This window comes from Pelodiscus sinensis, chromosome 1, assembly GCF_049634645.1.
Source record: "Pelodiscus sinensis isolate JC-2024 chromosome 1, ASM4963464v1, whole genome shotgun sequence".
In the NCBI taxonomy this organism is placed as follows: domain Eukaryota; kingdom Metazoa; phylum Chordata; order Testudines; family Trionychidae; genus Pelodiscus; species Pelodiscus sinensis.
Window position 1 is genome coordinate 97,923,202 of NC_134711.1, and position 22,338 is coordinate 97,945,539.

At 42.7% G+C, this 22,338-nt stretch overlaps 1 protein-coding gene across 3 annotated transcripts in view; it reads right to left on the reverse strand.

Moving 5' to 3' along the window:
• CHST11 (carbohydrate sulfotransferase 11) overlaps positions 1-22,338 on the reverse strand; it is a 272,243-nt gene that overhangs the window by 115,247 nt on the left and 134,658 nt on the right. For all 3 annotated transcript variants that reach the window (XM_075938701.1, XM_006137994.4, XM_006137995.4), the window contains exon 2: positions 11,836-11,921. In XM_075938701.1, the coding sequence (XP_075794816.1) occupies positions 11,836-11,898 (63 nt within the window). In that variant the 5' untranslated portion in view covers positions 11,899-11,921. The remainder of the gene's footprint in view (positions 1-11,835; positions 11,922-22,338) is intronic.

Genomic DNA, 22,338 nt, shown 5'->3' on the forward strand with positions numbered 1-22,338 from the left:
ATGTACTCCAAGTGAAAGGTTGGCCCCACTGAAGTCAATAGAAGTTTTGCCACCAATTGAAGTGGGTGAGGATTTCAGTGACCTATTCCATCCATCACCATATCATAATTCGGTGACAGATAAAACATGATTAGGTGCCTGTGATGGGGCAAACAAGCCCCACACTAAAGGGCTGAGAGTAGCCCAGGCCCAGCTGGCTGAAAGGGCCCCGCCCTTACAGCACTGCTGGGCATGCTCCCAGCTGGGCCAGTATATAAAGCAGGCAGTGGCCCAGCAGAGGGGAGAGCAGCTAGAGGTTAGGAGGAGCCAGGCTGCAAATCCAGTGTTCCTGCGGCATCTCGGGCCCCACTGAAGGCTGGCGTGGGACCCCGGGAGTGAAGCCGACCCCAACCCCATGGAGTAACGGGCACGCCTACCCTGCCAACTCCAGCCTCGGTAATGACCGCCGCCCCAACGGACAGGCTAGGAGAGGGGGGTGCCAGGGTGGTAGGAAGCGGCCCAGGGCAGAGGATTCCTAATCCAGCTTGGTGCGTAGCGGCTGGATTCCCCACCAAGCCGGCAGGACCTGGAGTCCCTGCCCACAGGGCCCTGGGCCAGGACCTGGTGGAGAGGGAGGGCCCGGGTCCCCCTACCACCCATGCCGCACCTGGGGAATCACTCAGGCCAGGAGAGGCTTTTTCCCCAGAACTAGGCCTGGGTACCGTATATGCCCTGAGAGAAGAGCCTGGACCAAGACACGGGCCAGTAGAAGGGGGCTGCAACTCATCAGGGGAGCCCCCCCTGACAGTCCCATCATAGTCTGGGACAGAACTGTGTTTTAAGCATGTTGGGACAATACCCTAAACCAGGTGCTTTCCTCTACAACATGGTTGCTAGGCGATCCTTTCATTTCAGGCAGCATTTGCAGAGGAACCATGTTTGAAAATCTTGGCAAACCACAAGACAGACCCAAGAAAACCAACAATAGAACACCACTTGTCATCACCTACAACCCCCAACTTAAACCTGTCCAACACATTATCAATAAACTACAGCCTATACTGGAACAGGATACCATACTCCAAGAAGCTCTGGGAGACAGACCCATAGTCTCCTATAGACAACCACCTAACCTCAAGATGATTCTTACCAACAACCACAGGACATACCACACTAATACCAACCCTGGTACCTTCCCTTGCAACAAACCCCGTTGCCAGCTTTGTCCACATATTCATTCTGCTGATACCATTATTGGACCTAACCAAGTGAGTTATAAGATCAGGAACACATATTCCTGCGCATCCAGAAATATAATTTATGCTATCATGGGCCGAAAGTGTCCATCTGCTGTGTACATTGGACAAACGTCTCAGACACTTCGCCAAAGGATTAATGCCCACAAAACAGATATCAGACAAGATCACAAAGAAAAAAACTATTTCTTGCCATTTCAACCAGAAAGGACACTGTCTCAACGACTTAACCACCTGCGTTCTTCTACAAAGACCTTTTACATCTGCACTTGAAAGGGAATCCTCTGAACTGTCATTCATGTTAAAATTCGACACTCTCCGGGGGGGCGGATTGAACAAAGACCCCAACTATCTTACCCATTACCAGGATAGCTTCCCCAATTATCACCTCTAATACCATTAGCTCACAGACATCTAACTTTCCCCACCTCTAATATCATTAATTCACAGACATTTACCTTCCTTCCCCCCCCCCCCCGCATTCCCCTTCTGTTCTGAAATGTGATTTGTCCTTTTCATATGTGTTCATTTTTTTTAATTGTATCCTTTAGTATATATGGTTGTGACTATTTTCTTCCACTATTTGATCTGAGGAAGTGGGTCTGGCCCATGAAAGCTCGTCATCTAATAAACCATCTTGTTAGTCTTTAAAGTGCTACATAGTCCTGCATTTTGCTTCACATTCACTCATGGTAGGAATGGGCTAACACCAGGTTGAAAGAGATTTTTCACCTTATTGTTCCAGTTCAGTAGGACTCTAGATCTGAAACTCATGAATAAAAATGGTTCTAATGTGGACAAAGTTGACCCTGTTTTAGTGGGAATAGCATTTAAAATGAAACTGCCAGTTTAAGTAAAATGGATCAGCTTCTGGAACCCCACTCTGGTTACTTCCCCACCTCTTTAGTAGCACAAGCTGCTGGAAAGATGGCTTACCTGGCTACCTGGGAATTCCTCTTGCATATACTCTGTTAAATTTAAAACAAAAAGCTAAACATTTACACACACTTGTACCTAACTTTTGTCCACCTTCCCTGCTCTTTTGAAATCTGGAGATGAAGGAGAACTAAGTAACTGTTGTGTATTCCTCAAATTAAGTGTTTCAGCAGTTATAAAATGTAATCAGTGAACACAGACATCTTCCCAAATGCAGTCCACCTCATACTGATACCACCTATTTCCATATGAAAATACTACCAAAAGCACAGCAACTTCTGCAGCCGTGTAGTCTGGGGGGGGTCCCTGACCACATTTTAACCTGGCTGCATCTGTAGTATTTCCAAAGGAGCGGTCATATATTTACTGCTGCATGTTTACTGTAGAGATCTTGAGTAAAACACAGCTGGCTATATTACTGAGACAATTGATGTTGCACAAATCTAAGTCTTGTCAGTTAATCTGAAAGGTCAGCTCTCCACCCCTGGGCTGCACATTAGACATGCTACGTCTGTAAAAATAGGGACCGGGGAGTTGCACGCTGTGGACAAAACTGCAGATTTAACCTTCAATGATTTTTCATCTTCATTACCGAAATTGAGTTGGTTAACTGCAAATTGCAAGTCTCAGTAGACAGTTTTTGAGTGCCTTTCTTCCCTTGTTTTCTTAATAGGGCTTATTGGGACATATTACAGACCATTAGGAATAGGTGATTTGTAGCTAGACTCCCTGGAGTTAGAGAGGATTGTTTTTCCTTGATGCTTGAGACTTATGAATTGGCAGCATAGAATTAAAGCATCTCTCATAACAAAACATACAGAAGACCATGTGGATATAACAAACCAGAAGAGGCTGTAGTATGAATTGTTAGAAAATGTGAGCTGAGAGATTGGCTTGGGAGGCAGCCATTTGGCTGGCGGCGCTGAAGCACTTACTACAGAACGGATAGGATGTGCTGAGTCTCTAGAAAAGTATGTGGCAGACACCTTCATGTTAGCAATTTGCAGCTCTGGAGGGTGGGGGAAGGCATTTGCAAACACAAGAGCAGCCATGTTGGGTCAGATCTATGGTCCATCTAGCCCAGTAGCCTTGTCTTCCAACAGTGGCCAGACCAGTTGCTTCAAAGGCAATGAAAAGAACAGGGCAATTTTCAAGTTATCCACCCCCTGTAATCTAGTACCAGCATCTGGCAATCAGAGCTTTAGGGGCTCGCAGGGTGGTACTTTCGGCCCTCTTGGCTAATAGCCATTAATGGTCCTATCCTCCGTGGACTTATCTAGTTCTTTTTGGAACCTTGTTAGTGTCTAGGCCACGGGTGGGCAATAGATGGAAAGGGTGGAGCCTTGGAACAGCAGGAGTTGAAAGGGCTCACGCCTTCCCTGCAGCTCCCAGGAATCACATCAGCCAGAGAGGCAGGAGCTGCAAGCCCTTCCAATTCCTGCAATTTAAAAGGCTCACAGCTCCGGCCCCATGCTAGTGCATTGTCTGGAAACTGGGGACCCACAAGCTCTTTCAGCTGCTTCTGTTTAAAGGGCTTACACCTTCCCTGGGGCTGTTGCTTGACAGCTGTGGGGAAGGCACAAGCCCTTTTAATAGAAGCAGTTGAAAGGGCTCGCGCGAATCCAGCTCCCAGGCAACGCACTGGGGTGGGGCCAGGAACAGATGCACAGGCTGGATCCCGCCCGCTGAGTGGCTTTGATGGGGTTTGGATCAGGGTCTTGATGTCCAGATTTCAAGTTTGTGCCAGTCCTCTGTCACATTGGGACTCGTAACCTTTGCCAGGCCTAAGTGCTGTTTTTATGTGGAATCTGGACACTCTCTTTAGTGGCCCGATTTGAAAACTGAGTTCCACACCATTCTTTGCTGTTTGGTTGGTTGTACCTTTCAGAATCATCGGGCCTTTTGCCCACTTCTTTGTATGTTTCCATAGTGTGTTAAAATTACCATGATAGGGTACTAAAATAATAAATATAACAAAGAACAATTGGGAGAAATTAAAAACAGACTTCTTCATTGGAATGAAAAATTATATCTGAAAGATCAAAAATTATACTGAAAGACGGTTACGTACTTTCATTTCATTGAGGTCATGAACCTTTTATTAAAGATGAGGAGCCAAATCAACCCACTAACTCCAATATCTCAAATGGACTTATCCTGGGCAGGAATCTGGTTCTTTGACTGGTGGTGGTTACTGTACATACCTGTTTGTTTGATTTTTCTTGGCTTATGTAGGCATCCATCATGTCACAATGTAGGTTCTATAAAGGGCACTGCGTCAGAAAAACCCCTTGTGATAGGGTGGACTAGGCCTTGAGGCCTCCTACCTGCTAGAGTCCTCACAGATCTGCCACACCCCATCTCAGAAGAGGAGAGGGTACTCCAAGCTGCCCAATCGAGGGGAGGCCGGGGGGCAGAGAACAGCAGGCTAGTATAAAAAGAGCTTCAGGGCCCCAATGAGTTCAGTTCCTTGCTTGAGGTAGAAGAGCATGACTGGTGCATTTGACTGAAGGAGCAACAGGACCCCAGACAGAGCAGTGCTGGCAGAGTCCAGACGGAGAGAGAAAGCACTCTAGGCTGGCTGCTGGGATTCCACCAGGACAAGTCCTGAGGTAAGGGTGAGAATGTGCTGGAGCGATGGGGAAGTGCCCAGGGAATTGTAGCAGGATGCAGTTTATTTAGAGAGACACAGCAGATGGCTGCTATAGGATCCCTGAGCTAGGATCTGAGTAGTGGATGGGCCCATTAGGAAATAGTCTGCGGCATCCAGATGAGGGTTCGGAACAGGAGACTGGGGCCAAAAAGGCCCTTGGACAAAGATATTGCCTCTAGAGAGGGAGTCCGGGGCACCGCTCCATCCCAGAGCGGGGACAAGAGCCCAGAAAGGGTTGAGACACCATTCAAATAAGGGTACTGCACTAGGCCCTTCTGGACTGAGTGAGGAGCAAGCAAGCCCTGGGACAGAGCTGTAAAGAGAGATGTTACAGAAGGCACTGAAAGAGGCCCCTGTCGGACCTGTAACCCCAAAAGGAGTTTACGTTTTAATTTCACATACAGACTGCGTGAGACTTAGCCGGAGGGCTGAGTTGCTGAAGTGTCATTGCAAGGCAGAGACAGAAGAGAGATACATGTGCTCTTCAAAGGGGGATGCTTGCAAGAGGCAAGTACCACCCGCTAAACTATCCGCAAGTGATTTCCTTAAATTCTAAAATGAGCTCTTATTTGTAATCTATAATTAATAATAAAGTATTCTCACTCCTATTACGCTTCTGCTAAGGCTAATGTAGTATTCCATTGCCCGGCAGCTGGTCTTCTGCTGCTTGCAAGCATGACAGTAAATAATATATGTGCATAAGGAGTCATCCATGGAGTAAAATCAATTAATTATTCTTTCATTGGTGGACATCTGCTACTTCAGCATCAGATAATTAGATGTACTGCTATCATTTACCTGGTGGTCTAGAGAGATAGGATTAAGCGGCCGTCATTTGGCATCGTATGCCGTCTTGTTTTACTAGCTCCCTATTCTGTATTTTACCCCTTGCTGAATTTTTATTGTGATCAATCAACAACCGCTATTATGAGCTGCTTTCACCATGTTACTATTATTTGCAAGAGCATATCTGCAAGTAAACACAGGAGCAAGATATTATCCTGTTTCTTATGAGCATGCATAGTGACTTTCCTTACCAACACCATTAATAAAAAAAGGGCATATAAAAACTTACACGCAACAAATGCATGGGCACATTTACAGTCATTTGTCTTTGAACATGTTGGTGATCAGGCCCTAATTTCTTCGATTTTAGCAAACTTGCAGGGCCGTGCACAGTCCCCATCTCAGGGCTTTTATAACAACATTTGACACAATGACAGGGATGGAGCAGTTACTACAGTAAGGGTGCTGAGCTACACCCCACTCCTTTCACTCTTCTCTGCACTCCTCACTACACCCTAGAGCTGGGCTATTGCTCCAGGAGGGGGCACATGGACAGGTGTAAGACAGCCAAGGCTGGTGCCACAGATGGGGTCAGGGGCACCATCCAGGACCTCGGACAAAACCTGGGCGTGCAGCACCCCTAGTTCCCATGCCTCTGCATAATTACTTCTGAGGTGGAAGATGGAGCCAGTATGTGCACCACACACCATAGCCAAGTGAGGAGAGGAAAAAAATTGGCTGAGGGCACTGACATAACCCCATCTTCTCACCACAAGACCTTTCAAAAATCCTGAGAACTTTTGCCCCCCTCCAGATTATGAACCCTTTTAAAGATCCAAAGCTAATTTAAGATCCAAAGCTCTATTATACACATAGTAAATTACACAAGGTGTTTAATGTATCTGCCTCAGAATTATAATGGGCTGAGTTAACATCGCTGGGATGCAAATTTCTGATTTTAAGACAACTAAATATTCTAGAAATGAAGCTTAGATCACTAAGGTATCATCCATCCAGCAGCAGGTATTAGTGCCCACCAAGTCACCTTGTGGTGGGTAAGCCAGAGAAGAACAGAAAAATATTAATTCAGATGGAAGTGACTATGGCTGGTGTGGGCTGACATATATTGATCCTATGCAGAGAGCCAGACCCCAGGGTGATGATGTAGCATCTTCAGAAAGGGAACACTTGAAACTAATGGTTGGGCATTCCATCTTAGGCCTCCACAAGACATAACCTTCTAGCAACTCTTCAGAGGATGGACATAACTTTTCAAAAGACAAAATAAATCACAGAAGGTTTGACCCATGATCAAATAAAAGGTCAGAAAATCTAAAGTTAGAAATTGAAGCATGTAAAATTTCCAATATCATTTCCTACAGCCTCTATGTAGACCCAGGGCTCTTCTTTGAAGGTGAGAAATAAGGATCAAATGCCAGATAGAAGGATGAGACAATATGCAGGCCAAACGCCTTTAACATGCAGTATGAATTTCACCTGCGCGGAAGTGCAGGGTCAAGGCCCCGTTTTGCATTTACCCTCATTTAACACTTTGTCCATTTTAGCTATTAATTACTCAGAAGTCGGTATTTTTTTCAGCTGGGCTGAACGGATCAGTGTCGCCCACTGATGTACTCAAGCTCAAACATGCTGTTGGCTCATTTTGAACTTTCGGTGACTTGAGCTCAATGGGCTGATCCGCAATTAACTGTTATTTTTAGAGCAGCGGGGCTGTACAAAGTCATGTAATTACAAGACACTGTGGCATGTGGCATTTTTCTAAGAATATGCTTTGCAAATATTTGTTTACCTATGTTTTCCTGAGGTTTGAAATACAAGGAAAACTCTACCAAATGAGTTTCTGCTGCATTTACAGAAGACTCTTAGTCGGGGCCCTCCTCACAAAAATCTGGGGCCCTAAGCAACTGAGCAGTCCCACCCCATGCAGCTCCTGCCTGGGGCATCTCTCCCTTCCCCACCCCACAGCTTACTAAGACTCAAGGGCTTCCCTGGGGCCAGAGCAGAGCTGCAGAGGCTGGGGGCTCCTCTCTGCCTGGAGTCTGGCTGCAGCAAGCCCTCTGATGGCCGAGAGGAACACATGGGGGAAAGGGCAGGGAAGCCCTGCAGCAGCTGCGGGTATACAAGCACATGGCTGCGCAGAGGCACCTAAAAATTTGGTGCCATAGGACAGCCCTGCACTTAGTCCATGTTCAATTATGCCTGTGTTTCCAATCCTGCCCACATACCCCCATAGTACAGCAACTTACTTCTGGGGGAATTCTACATTAAAAAAATTAATTTTACACACAATACTTTAAAATTCTGCCTATTTTTATTTGCCAAAACACCACTATATATTCATGCCAGTTTCAATTATTGTGATAATTGATCTCAAAATACAGGCCAGCAACTATGTTTGTAAAGATAAAAACAAAAACAATTCCCTGGGAGTAGAGAATTCAACCCCTAGGACAACTCAGTGCCTGTTTCTCTGCCCCGTCCCCAGAACCCAGCCACAAGGCACCTCCCAGCCCAAAAAAACCACACACCTCCTATCCTCCAGAGCCCAGTGATCCAGAGGAAGAAACAATCTGAGCTTGTGGGAATTTTACTGCATGCGGCTGCCTCCTTCCTTCAGGATGGGTCAGAACTGCAGCTTCCCAGTACCCTCCAGCTCCATTCCCCTCCAGTAGACCCATTTTATTTAGAAGCGGGGCTCTGCGAGGTATAGCAGCCTCTAGTGGCACCAAGCAGCTTTGCAGCCAGTCTCTGGGAGAGTGGAAGGAGGAAATTCTGTGCAGAACATGAGTTTCTGCACAAATTCTGCGTTGCACAATGGCACAGACTTCCTACAGAAGTATACAATATCACAAGTCACCTCAAGCTGGAACCTCTCCCTTTTCCCTTTGAAGCCATGTGACAGAATCAGCCCATTCTATTGAAAAGGAAGGAAGGAAGGAACTTCCAATCCACGGGGTTACTCAGTAGGGCCAGTACAAGGCTATGCACTCATTTAAGTAAGTGGGATTTAAATGTTTCAAGGACATTGTGCTGGCCCTTCTGCTGAGCAGAGAATTGCACTCAATAGCCATTAATTTTTTCACTTCTCTGGAGAGGCTGTTTTTAAGGATGTCAATGACACCCAGCTTTGTTGGGGATCTTTTGCAATGAGGGCATCTATCCACTGAGAACTGGACTGAAACTTCTCAACCCTGTGCATGTAGGTCACTGGATATACATTAGACAAAAAACAAAGTTTGATTTCCTCTGGATTTGAACCAGTAAGATAAAAGTGAAGTTAAATGACTGTAAAAATAATTTATCCAACCAAGGGATTCAACAGAAAACACAGCATCTTCTAGCAACTCCATCAAAGAAGGGAGCAAACTGAATACACTGGCATGTATTTCTATAGCAGATACTACAGACCAGACCTTCAGCTGGTGTACATCAGTTCATCACCATCAAACTTTATGAATACAGGGAAATCTCTGTGCCAAACATAACAAGAACACTTTCTTCAGAATGGCATGATTGTATTAGCCACAAGAATATTACTCTCTTAGGATTATGGTGCTATCTAAATCCAATAGTAAAATTATTGCTCTTATTCATAGGGTTCAATCCGGCTTCTGTTTCCACTGATGGCAGCATTTGCATCAACTCTGAAAGCAGTTCTAGGTACAATAATAGCAGGTCTAACAGATAAGCAGGTACTACATTAGCTAACAGATGACGAGGCTGGACAGTTTTGAAAGCTGCGTGTTAGCATTCTGTAGGTGAGGGTGGCAAACTAACCAATAGGTTTCTCTTATTATTAGAACATGCAGTTCTAATAAAAACATGCAGTTGGACAAATTAAATATTTAAAGTTGCATATGTTGAAAGAATTGCAGCCTGTAGCAATCCAAAGCCGGAATGCTACAGGGCTCTCTCAGCCATTTACTCTGGTGTTTGAATTACGGAGCCTCCTTGGAGCTATATGTACCAGCAGTCCTTCATCTTATAAAAGGTAGCTAAACTGAATACCAAACAGATTACTATGGTTTTGTACGCAAGTGCATGTCACCTTTAGAATGAGCTTTTTAACTCCTACAATGCTTTATGATATGCCCAGACAATATGAAACATCCAACAGCATTTTTTCATAACAGAATGAGATTTGTTTTGCTGTCCTTGGCCAAAATTGTCTCGTTGGCTCATCCCCTAACTATCTTCACTACTGAGTGGTATGTTGCAACTCGCTGATCTCTGAGAAAATTGGAGAGAAAGTGTAAGAGTATGCTCATAATTCCCCTGACCACTGTTGGTGACCTCCTGGGAAGATTCTGACTCAACTTGAGAAACACTGCTCCAAACCATGATCTGTCCTCTTATCCTGCTAGCTTGCAGGTAGTAGTTAGGTTTTTCCCCCATCTCATAAAGAAGAATGTGTGTGACTGAATGGGAGGGTGGGGGAGAGAAATCAATGAAATCAATATTTCAGTGGAGATCCCCAAATCAACTTGTCATTAATATCTCCCCCTCCAGCCACTGTCTCGTTATGATTTCCCTGAAATATACACATTTGCATATTAACGGTAAAGTGTTGAATGGAAAACTGGGCTGCATATAAAATGCAGTCCCAAAAGCAGCTGAATATTCTACCTTTTTTTAAAATGTGCTAAGAACAGAAGATGCCAGTATACTGATGGAAATTGTGTGTGTGAAAAAAAATCATCTGCCTCGTTCAACACTGGCTGCGAGAAATGCTGTACTTATTCAAACACTGAATTTTCTGGCTCCCTCCACAAGAGAGATTGAGAAGGAATTCTAATGCTTTACTGAATACTTGAGCAAGAGGAAGAAAGGAAGGGAAGAGCATTAAGGGAGCTGCCAGCTGGGCTCACTGTTTGCAAAATGTTAGAAAGCCTTTAGTTCACCAAGTTTGCAAGGCGTCTGAGATTAACACCCTATGAGATATTTCCTCTGTTCTTTTCATATGGGATGACCTTTGGCAATGGGACTCTTAAATGGCAAGGAGAATTCACTTGATGCACAGTAGACCCTAGTCACAACAGACAAAACTTTCTTCTCTTTTGCTCTGTTTAAAAGCATTTCAAGGTTTTATTATTTTTCCTGTGCAGCAGCATGTCTGTTCCTGTTGAAGTTGCACTTTCCATTTAGCAACATGGACTGTACATTGCTTGTATCAAGTGTTATCACAAAAATGGGTAATTCAGTGTTCTCCGCTACATGTAGAACTGAGATTTAATTAGGAAATTAATACATGCTAATAAATACAAAATTATTGCATGCCTGCACTTTACTCCTCTGCATATTAGATATTGCATCTTTAGATTGTTGACAATACTTATAAATGTGTAAAAATCACTTGGCATTTATTGTGAGCACTGTAAAGCAATTCTTCTCATAATCAACTAGTATTTAAAGCATTTACTGCCTTCTTAAATCTAATGAGTTAGATTTATTAGGATAGTCACTTTCCTTAATAACTTAATGAAGATTTACAAAATGTATTAACTGAGACATAAATAAATAATAGGCAGCTATTAAACCTTAATAAATATGTTTAAAAGTCAGCTGCCATTTTCTCTCAAGGGCAGCACTTTCTCTGAATTGCCACCAGGAAGTGCTGTGCTTGAACAAGTTAATTCAGCACACACATGAGGAATAAGGTAGCAGCAGCAGAAATTAGAGACCTGATGTTAAGATGCTTTTTTGAATCACAGTGAAAACGACTCAGGCTTTCATTAGTCACATTGAGTAGTCTCTTCCCTGATAAGTAGTCTCTATGATTTCAGTGGCATTAATCAGTGCATAGCATAGCAGTAAACATAAGGGTATCATGGTCCGCCTCTCTGTAAAATATTCAGCTTGCTTGGATAGTATACCTGCAACCCACCTTTGATTGGAAAGCCCTCTGGGCTAGCTGGAAGTCCATCCCCATTGTAAACATAAGACAAAAAAGTATTACAGCCGTGCCATTGTAACTCTCAGTAATCTGATCTGCAGAGGACAAAACGCCGCTACAGCTTCCAGGTAGGAGACATCATCCTTTAGCTCAAGCTGTAGAAGCTTGTGGTTTAGCTGTGCAGATCCCAGAGTCCACCTCACCCCCACCCAAAGAGGAACGTGATTATGATAGGGGGGAGGAAAACCAAAAGCTTTGCAAGTAAATTCAGGCTGTGTTTATTGGCTGGGCTGTGATGTTGGGACACTCACCTGGGTGGGATTATACAATTCCTGTAGCGGGCTTCTTGACCCCTTCCGACAACAGATGTCCATTCCAAATGGATTCCTACGTATTACTACAAAGTAAAATGGAAATTAATAGAGGTTAGCAAAGGCTGAATTAAAAAACAAACAAATAAGAACATGGACTACATAATTGAGGAGAGGGATTTCTAGAAATACCAGGGAATCCTAGAAATGATTCTGTTTCTTAAACATCCATTTCACCTGCCCTAGTAAAGATCTAAGAGCAGAGTGCACTTGGAATATTCTGGGCTTGGATCTACCAAAACACAATTCATCCTTTCCCCTCACCACTAAAGAAAAGCATCAAGTAACATATTTCATACCCGTGTGCCTAAAGTTATGTTCTTAAAACCATATTTAGGCCTGTGACGGATAGAAGGAGTGCTGGTTAGCACGTCTGGTAGCTAGCAAAGGTGTTGGCAGGGGGTCAGAAGAACCAGTGGGGATACAGTGCTGGAATTTGAATTGGATATAGATCCTTGCTTGTTCTCTTTGTGAAAAATTATACATTAAGGGCTGAAGGGAGCAGGTGCCATAATCAGAATTACCATGCCTATAAGGAAATATTGGACATGGGAGTGAACTGGGCCTTGAAGTATGGATCATTATGGATTGCAAGTAGAAGGAAAAAAGTGTGTCTAGTCACGATCAGGGTACTTTATTTTGGTTGTTTGGTTAAATTTCTCTGTGTGAATCTAAGCCTTCCCTCCCCCACTCACCATTTAAGTTACAACCCACAGAACTATGGTTCTCTGTGTTTTTTCTCTGTTCTTTTCTTAGTTGCTCTAACACCTAGCAACCAAGTATGCTTTATCAAGTACAGTAAAACTCCAATAGTCCGGCATCCAATTGCACGGCACTCCCAATAGTCCAGCATCAAAATGGCAAGAGCCTAGTGAGTGAGCTTTGGCAAAAAACAAGTCACAAGGCAGCAGTGGCAGCAGCTGAACCAAGCGAAACTGGACAGGACCGAGTCAGTCCGCCACTGGCACTGTGTGATGCTGGACAGTGCTTGTGCTACAATAAAAAGGGTTAAAAACACTTTATATACAGTATAACCAGTTTATAGTACCTCCTTATAGTCCAGCATATCCAATAATCCGGCACCACCTAGGTTCCAAAGGTTCTGGATTATTTTAAGTCTACTGTATATCCTTTTGTTTTGTTAATTAAATAATATTTTTAAGGCCATAATTTGATTCTTGTGTCCAGTAAGGTAACAGGAGATCTTGGGTGTGCCTCCCTACCCTGGGAGGTTGGCTATCAGAGATACAGTTTGTTTTCTTTTGTTTCGTTTTTCTTGTGGCAGAGGAACTTAGGGGTACCCCTGGGGAAGGAAGTCCAATTGCTTTCTTCCAGGGTTCAACAAGAAAGGGTTTTTTTTTTTGTTCTACTTGGTGGTGGCAGCTACTCCCAAAGTCAGCAAATCTGTGTCTCTGGGGAGTTTTTGTAAGCAGATCCTATAGAGGCAAGGTATTTAAGGTCTCTTGTGAGCCCCCATCTTCTGCACTTGGAATGCCAGAGTGGGAAACAGCCCTGACAAGGCCACTAATCAAAAGTAGCCTGATTTTAAGCACCTTTGTCTCCCATTGTCCCCAGGGGGCCAAATTACTCACTGTGCCAAGCATATCTGAAAATTAGGTGATTTCCAGTTAGAAGTCTGATGATTGATTTAGTATGGCCTCCTAACATTAAGCACCTGGATTTGAGGTTTCTGGCCTATGACTTCAGTTTCTTACCACTACAGACAAGCAGCAGCATGTGTGACATGCACACTGGTTCAATTTGAATCACTTTTTTTTGCGCGCTGTATACTGTATCTCAGATGAGACCCACAACTGCTTAACCTCATCTCATGGACTCTGCCAGTCTAACAATCCAAATCAATATCAGTAGGTTTGTCCAATTGTGCACAGGCAAGTTTTCAAAGGGTCTGATCAATGAGTTTCTTACTATATTTAACTGCGGTTGTTTTAGTACTACAAGAGCTTCCAGGGAAGGTTCTTAACTTGATTCTGCACACAGATATATGCAGGCAGAGCCCTGCACCCATACAGATCCCAAGGACTTCAGCTTTATCAAGAAAGGCCCATCCCCTACCAAGTTAATTGTAGAATGGGGGCCTCATCCTGTATATGCAAAAATTAGATTAAAATGTGCCTTAACTGGAAGAGGAGTTTATCAGGGAGTCCAATAACATTAATAGGAGTCTGATAAAGTATTAATGTAGCCATGTACACAGTTTTCTATAAAGGACTACAGGTTCTTTCAGAAATCTCAAAACAGCACATCTTACCACAATACTATACTGCAGTCTTGGGGACAGTTGCAGAATACAGCGTTGTTGTTTTTAAATGAATGACAGTAGATCTAGTACTTAATGCGTAATCATAATTAATATTTCAAGTAGTATGAACAGTGAAAGTCTCTACAGCGATGTCACTGTACATACAATTTTAATCTTTAGAGAAAATAGATTCCCTCCTCCACTTGGTATTTATGTTTAAATTAAAAGGTAATTATCTAATAAAGTGGCACACTGGATTTCCTCTGAACACATAAAGGCACTGTGGGTTTTGTAATGAGGTTGAGATGTATGTGTCTAGTAAACAAAACATGTTAAGTGATTTGATTTGTCTTCACAATTAAAATATTAGATGTTCCTACAGGCTATAATTTGAATTTACATATTTAAATACCTGACTAACTTCCAGACTCTTTTACTCATGTAGCTAAATATTTTAATTGTTAAATGTTTGTGCTATCATGTCTTTTAAAAATACTAATGTTATCTTTAAAAATAAAATTCCCTCGTGAGATTATGCCATAGATATGAATCATTTTTAGAATATGCCTTTTTTCCTGCTATATGTAGTTTGCATTTTAAGTTTGGTATTTTGAATTCAGATTGGTCTGCTTCAGCTTTGTTTTAAAGTCAGTGTCTGTTCAGTTGCACTCTCTGGTTCTCTTGCACTAGCCAAGTGCTTCAATTGTTGCATTGCAAACCTGGCAGGGTAAAGATTTAAAAAACATCTTAATGTTTTTAATTACATTTAAAAAATTAAAACCTTTCTATCTATTTTTTTAAAACTCTGTGGCACTGAATGGCAAAGAAACATACCTGTATCACAGGCTAACTCAGCTACCCCATGAAGCTTCACAGATAGGTTTGCCAGGAGGCTGGTTTTCAACCAGAAAGACCAGTTGAAGAAGGACCTTGGCAGCTCAGGTTGGGAGCCTGGGGATAAAGCAGGCTCCCTACCTGCCCTGGCTCCACGTAACTCCCAGAAGTGGGCACCAGGTACCTGTGGCCCCTAGGCTCATGTGCCGCCACTCCCACTAGCTGGGAACAACCACCTATAGTAGCTGGGGACAATGGCTGTGGGCAAGAGGGCGCATTGTGGCACCTCCCTGGCTGCCCACCATGCACATATGAATCACAGGGACCTGGTGGCTGTTTCAGGAGATGTAGTAAAAGCTACCATGACCCGGCACTCCAATCCCCTGCTCCAGCATGGATTCTCCTCCCGCACCCGAACTCCCTTCTGAAACCCACCCCAAACACCCCCCCCACTACCTCTTGCCCAGCTCTGAGCCCCCTCCTACAAGCCAAACCCTCCCAGGCACAGCTTGTACCTCCTCCTGCACTCCAAACTCCTCATCCCAAACTCCTCATCCCTGCCCCACCCCAGAGCTTGCACCCCCAGCTGGAGTCCTCACCCCCCTGCATCCCAATCCCCTATCCCAGCCTAGAACCCTCTCCTGCACCCTGAACCCCCCCATCTCCAGCCCACTCCAGAGCACACCCGTGCTCAGCAGGAGCCCTACCCCCACTGAATCCCAACCCCATGCCAAAGCCCTATGAGAGTGAGTGAAAGTGAGGGAGAGCAGGATGGAGGGAGAGAGGATGGCATGAGTCGGGGGCAGGACATCAAGAAAGAGGTCGGATGAGGGTGGGAGGGGGTTTTGGTTTTGTGCAGTTAGAAACTTGGCAAACTTATTCACGGACTCACTGTACATCAACATTTAGTGGAAAATTTTGTCCTTACTTTTCTGTGGGATACCTGGGTGAAGGAGAAGTGAAGAGACAGGCATCAAAGGGTGGTTCTAGGAGCCACCTAGCAGGTAAATTAAAAAGGAAATAGCTTTCCCTTTTCCCCTGCCAAACATGACAGCATTTAAACTATGCAGCTTCCTCACTGCTTTCATCATGCTCCCCTGCCATCCCCTTTCTATTCAGTCCCCATAAGTATCGCATCCCATTCCCTGCCCAGTAACATCCCCATGTGCTAGAAGCTCAGCTAAGCAAACCCTTGGTAAAAATCACTTTGTAGCTCTCTCCTCTGCCCAGGATCTCTTCCCCAATTAGAGCCAGCACAGTGCACAGACTTCACTACCCCTCCCTAAGCTACTTTCCTTTATATTTAACATATAGGAGTAGCAGAGAAGGGAATGTTTCAATGTATTCAAGAGATCAGATTTTGATTAACCAGCCTTTGGCGCACAGATTCTTTGTTCCAAAACGTTCATTCGCACTGAAGAGAAAAGAATTGCAGCGTGCTGTTCCTTAATTTATTACTTCATTTTTCATTCCCATTAATTATGATTTATAATAAAACACACACAAGTCCCCCTCCCTGGTTCACTTAAGAGGCAGATCTTAACACAGCAATAGTCAGAAAAAATATATTCATACGGCATACAAGATTGGATTCCCAGATGCATACTAACTACCACAAAAAATTTCACTCCCAAGCAATGATGACATGCCAGAGTGGGATTTCAGCCACTGACACTATTAAATCTTTATTTTGCAAGTCCCAGTATTATTATTATTTTTCCAACAAAGTCTTTAAACGGAGGCTGAGGAATTAGCACAGCAACGTGGCATCTTAAACACAAAGCCTGACTCTCTGCTTGTGTGTTTCAGTAACAGGACATGCTTATGCTGAGCAGGATTTTATACATCTGTCTGTGTGCACCTTGGAAATACCTGTTTGGGATGGGGCTTTCATATCTGAACAAATAATTCTCTCCATAAAATATTTCCCTTAACAAAAACAGCGCACACACTTTTTTTTGTTACCATATCCCTCTCAATTTTGACAGGCTACTTTGGGACTAAAATAAGTGATGCCCTCCAATTTGGTGTTCCTCTCAATTTTATTGTTGAAAATTAGGAACATATGAAATAAAGAACAACAGAACTGAGCTTGCAGACAGTCCTTGACGCTAGAAAACAAAATGCCACTGGATTTTCAGTTTCCTACACTATTTGTGTGTGTCCCTGTGGCCCTATGAGCATCCGAATAAGGCTTGAGTATCACATAATGAGTTTCTGCTGGCCTGACCAGTTCATTATTCCTCACTTTACTGATATTATAATTAGTATCTAATATAGCATTGAAAAACTAATAACTCACTGATAAGGATTCTTGAGCCACATATGTACACAGTGTGTTAAGAATTCTGGATATATACTGGAATGATGACAAAAAGTGTATTTCAACCAGGCATAAATTGGCAATCAGGTCTGCCCTACACAAAGGAATAAGTTTGCTCCTCTGATTAGCCAAGTCATCAGGCAGAAACAAGAAAGGCCTATTTACTTATTAGGTCAACAAAGTTATCAAGCTAACACAAGCATGGGAAGAGGCAGTTTGGATTCTACACCACCCCCAGGAAAGAGAAACTTTTATGTGGGCTACACAGACAGGGGATATGAGCCTCAAGTGATAAGCAACTGAATCAACTGATTGTATACTTTCATAATACAGGAATATTGTATAACGAGTGTGGTATGTTATATCATGGTGAATTGTATTTAACAATACTACAAAAGGAATTACAGATACTCATTAATATTGTGCCGTACAGTCTTGTCACCAAAGGGAGAAACAAAGTCTTTCCCACACAGGTGGCAAAGCAGCTACTTGACTCCAGGGGAATTAAGGAAGATGTAACCAAAACCCATGAAAGCGCTATTTACATTCAAATCACCAAGGGAATGGAATACTAGAGGCAGGCAGGCATAGCATGAGATCTTCCTACCTCTTGAAACAAGGACTGTATCTTGCTAAATTAAGTTTTAGACTTTTTAGATGTTTTCTCTCACCAATTCTTCTTACCAGCCATGCCTGACCGGACCTGCCACCTCTTCTGGGAGTGGGAAGCCAGGCCCTCCCCACAGTCAGGATGAGGGGAGTTGACAGGATTGCAGGCCCCTGGGCAAAGTGCTGACTTCCCTTGTAAGCCTAGAAGAAAGATCTTGGCCTATGCAGCTCCTCGCCTATATATCCAGTTCCGAGAGACAAACGCCTTCATTTCCAACTTCCCCCATGAAGGGCCCATCTTTCTCAGCTTGCAGGAGCTCTGCTTGCTTGCGTCTGTCTTGTGATGGATGCCAACATGGCCATCTCTGATACAATCAAAGTTCAGTTACTTTTGTTGGCATTGCACCCCTGAAGTGTGACCATATCCCCTCAGTTTAGAACACAAGAACAGCCATATTGGGTCAGACCAAAGATCCATCTAGCCCAGTATTCTGTCTTCTGACAGTGGCCAATGTCAGATCCCCCAGAGGCAGTGAACAGAAACAGGCAATCGTCAAGTGATCCCTCTCCTGACAGAAGCTATGGATACCACTCCTACCCATAGTGTTAATGGTCCTTGTCTCACATTTGGACAGTGGCAGAATGGGAGAAGCTCTTATACCTACAAATATATTTAAATGTTTCTTTTTTTACAAGAGGTGTATTTGTACCAAAAGCACAGCAAGAAATTTGAAATACAAACATTGTTGACCCCAAGTTTAGCTGTTATCTCTCAAATTAATCACTTTATCTATTAAAGGCCAAGTTGTTCATGGTGTAATTGGCACAACATGATGAAATACACATTAGGTCTACTACTGTTTATAATATTGTAATATAATTTCCTTGGGGCAACATTTCTTATGACTTGTGTCACAATCTCTTTATTTCTATTCTCATTTACACAAATGCCTCTTTACACAGGTCTGGTAATGCAAAAGGGACTTAAACTGGGTGTAAATTTCTGGTACACCAATTTTAAGACCATTTGACATTCATAGTAATGTAAAGAGGCTTTGGTGTAAATGAAAATGAGCCCCTTAATCTTTATCAGCTGTTTTATTGATTGCTGGAAGAAGCAGTTTCTGCAGAAACTGATACCTTACAGTGCTCTAAAAAAGGAACACCAGATGAAGACAAATAAGCCTACCAACTGCCATTAAAATACTAGCCACAAACATTTTACACTGTAGTGTAAAAGAGCACATGGTTTACTCATTTTTATCCCAATGGTCTACTGCACTAACACTGTCTTCCCATTCATCCTCATATTAATGAGCCCTCAAGATAATTGAACAATGGATCCTCAAAATAAAATGTCCACCTCCCATTCTACAAAAAGCAGCATTACTTTGTCCAGCATATTACATTAAAGAATGCACAGTTTAACATCAAGCACCAGGCAAGTTAATGCACTTGTTCATAAGTTTGCAATTTTATCCGACTAACCCCAATTCTGCAAAGCACGTGCTTAACTTTAAGAATATATTTGAGTTCATCCCTATTTAGCAATGCTTAAATCTCACTGAAGTTAATTAAACTTAAACATGTGCTTTGCTGTTTAGAGATATCTAGTTACAGATCAATCCCAACTAAACCTCAGAACTAAAACTTTGTGGAAATTCAACTCTTCATACACAGTTTGTGAGTGGCACATAAGAACAAGAATGTAAGGATGACCATATGGGGTGAGACCAATGGTCCAGCTAGTTAGTATATTTTCTTCTGACAGACGCCAGTGCCAGGTGCTTTAGAGGCCCTGAATAGAACATGGCTATTACAAAGTGTCCCCTCCCCTTGTTGATCAGTCCCAGCTTCTGGAAGTCTGAGATTTAAGGATACCAAGCATGGGATTTCATTCATGGCCATTTTATCTAATAGCCACTGATGTACAAATCCTTCGTAAAACTTATCTAATTCTTTTTTAAACCAAGTTGCACTTCTGCACTTCACAACATCCTCTGGCAACAAGTTCCACAAGTTGACTATGCATTGTGTGAAGTAGTATTTCCTTATGTTTACTTTAAACATGCTGCCCATTAGTTTCATTTGGTGATCCTTGGTTTTTCTGTTATGGGAAGTGGTAAACAACATTATTCTGTTCACTATCTCCACACCATTAAATTCCAGGCCAATTATTGAAACTACAGAAAAAGCAGAACTATCAGACATCTAGATGAACACAATTTGTTGGTGGAGGAGACAACATGGCTTTTATAAGGGGAAATCATGCCTCACTGATCCATTAGGCATTATTGCGGGTGTCTGGTCAAGAGTGATGCAGTTCTCTTAAAAAAAAATCTACTAAATGTGCAGATGGCAGTCAAAGTCAATAAACATTAGCTCCATCATATCCCCCTTTAGTTATCTCTTTTCTAAGAAACAATCCCAGACTTTTTCATCGTTCCTGTTAGACAGAAGCTATTCCATTTCCTAATAGTTGTTGTTCTTTGTACATTTCCCAATTTTAATATTCTCTTTTTTCAGATGGAGCAACCAGAATTGCATGGCTTATTCAAGGTGCTGACATACCATTGATTTATATAGTGGCATTGCGAAATTCTTTTTCCTAATGGGTCCTAACATTCTGTTTGCTTTTTTGACTGCCATTGCCAATTGAGCAAATGCTTTCAGAAAACTTTTCATAAGGACTTCAATATCTTTCTTGAGTGACAGCAGACCATTTAAACCCCATCATTTTGTTTATATAGTTGGGATTTGCTTTTCCAACATGTGTTACTTTGGACCTACCCACAGTTAATTTCATCTGCTATTTTGTTGCCCAATTACCCTGTTTTGTGAGATCCCTTTGTAACTCTTCAGAGTCAGCTTTGGGCTTAACTACAGTATCTTAAATAATTTTGTATTGGCTGCAAATACTGATGTCTCCATGGATGAGGTTTTAGAACAAACTGGTGAATTAACATTATTAAGTCACCAGGATCAGATATTCTTTACCTAAGAATCCTGAAGGAGCTCAAATTTGAAGTTGCATAATACTTCTGGTACCATGTAACTGGAACGTAGCTAATATAATATTGATTTTTTTAAAGGCTCCAGAGGTGATCCTGGCTATTATAGGCTGGTAAACCTAACTTCCATACCAAGAAAATTGATTGAAACTATACTAAAGAACAAAATTATCAAACACCTATGTAAACACAATTTGTTGGGAAGGAGACAACACATTTTGTAAAGGGAAATCATGTCTACTAGAAATGATTGATGGTGTCCTCAAGCATCTGGCCAAAGGTGATCCAGATGTGACAATGTACTTGGTCATTCAGAAAGCCTTTGATGAAATCCCACACCAAAAGGCTCTTAAGCAAAGTAAAGTGTCATGAGACAAGAGGGAATGTCCTCTCTTGGATTAATAACTGGTTAAGAGAGAGAAAATGAAGAGTAGGAATAAATGGTCAGGTTTTGCAATGGAAAGAGATAAATAGTGGGATATCCCAAAGATCTGAACTGGGACAGTGTTGTTCAACATAGTCATGAATTATTTGGAAGAGAGGGCAAAAAGTAAGATGGCCAAAATTGCTGATGATACAAAATTACTCAAAATAGGTAAGTCCAAAGCTGACTATAAAGAGTTAAAAAGGGATCTCAAAAAACCAAGTGAACAACAAAATGATGAAATTCAGTATGGGTAAGTTCAAAGTAATCGAAACAATAGTTCCAACTACACAGATAAAATGATGGTTTCTAAATTAGCTGTAACCACTCAAAGAAATCTTGGAATCATTGTGAATACTTTTCTGAAAACTTCAATTTGTTATGCAGCATTAGTTTAAAAAAAAAGCAAACAATGTAACAAACCATTAGGTAAGGGAAAGAATATGATGGAAAATATCATAATGTGACTATATTAATCCATTGTGTGTCCAGACCTTGAATTGTGTGCCCAGGTCTGGTTGCCCTATCCAAAAAAGGATATTGTGGAAGTGGAAAAGGGTCAGAGAAGAGCAACAAAGACTGATCAAGGGTATGGAATGGCTTCCACATGCAGATAGGTTAAAAAGACTGGGACTGACCATCTTAGAAAAGAAATGACTAAAGGGGTGGAGGACGATAGCAGTCTACAAAAAAAAAATACTGGATGTATCCTCCCTTAATTGGGATTCTGGTCTGGCAACATCCACGATCTGGCAGGACCACAAATGTTCCTGGAACACAGAGCCCAGCTATAGGGAGATTGGGCTGTGGGGCAGGCGTGCAGCGGGGCAGGCGGTAACTCAACCAGGAGCCCCTTGTCAGGAGAGGGGTGGAACGGCAGGTAGGCAGTACAGCGAGGCTTAGGGAGCCGTGGCTGGGCAGGCAGCAGTGGGCCTGGGTTGGAGCCCTATCTGAGGGTGGAAGGCACCATACAGCACAG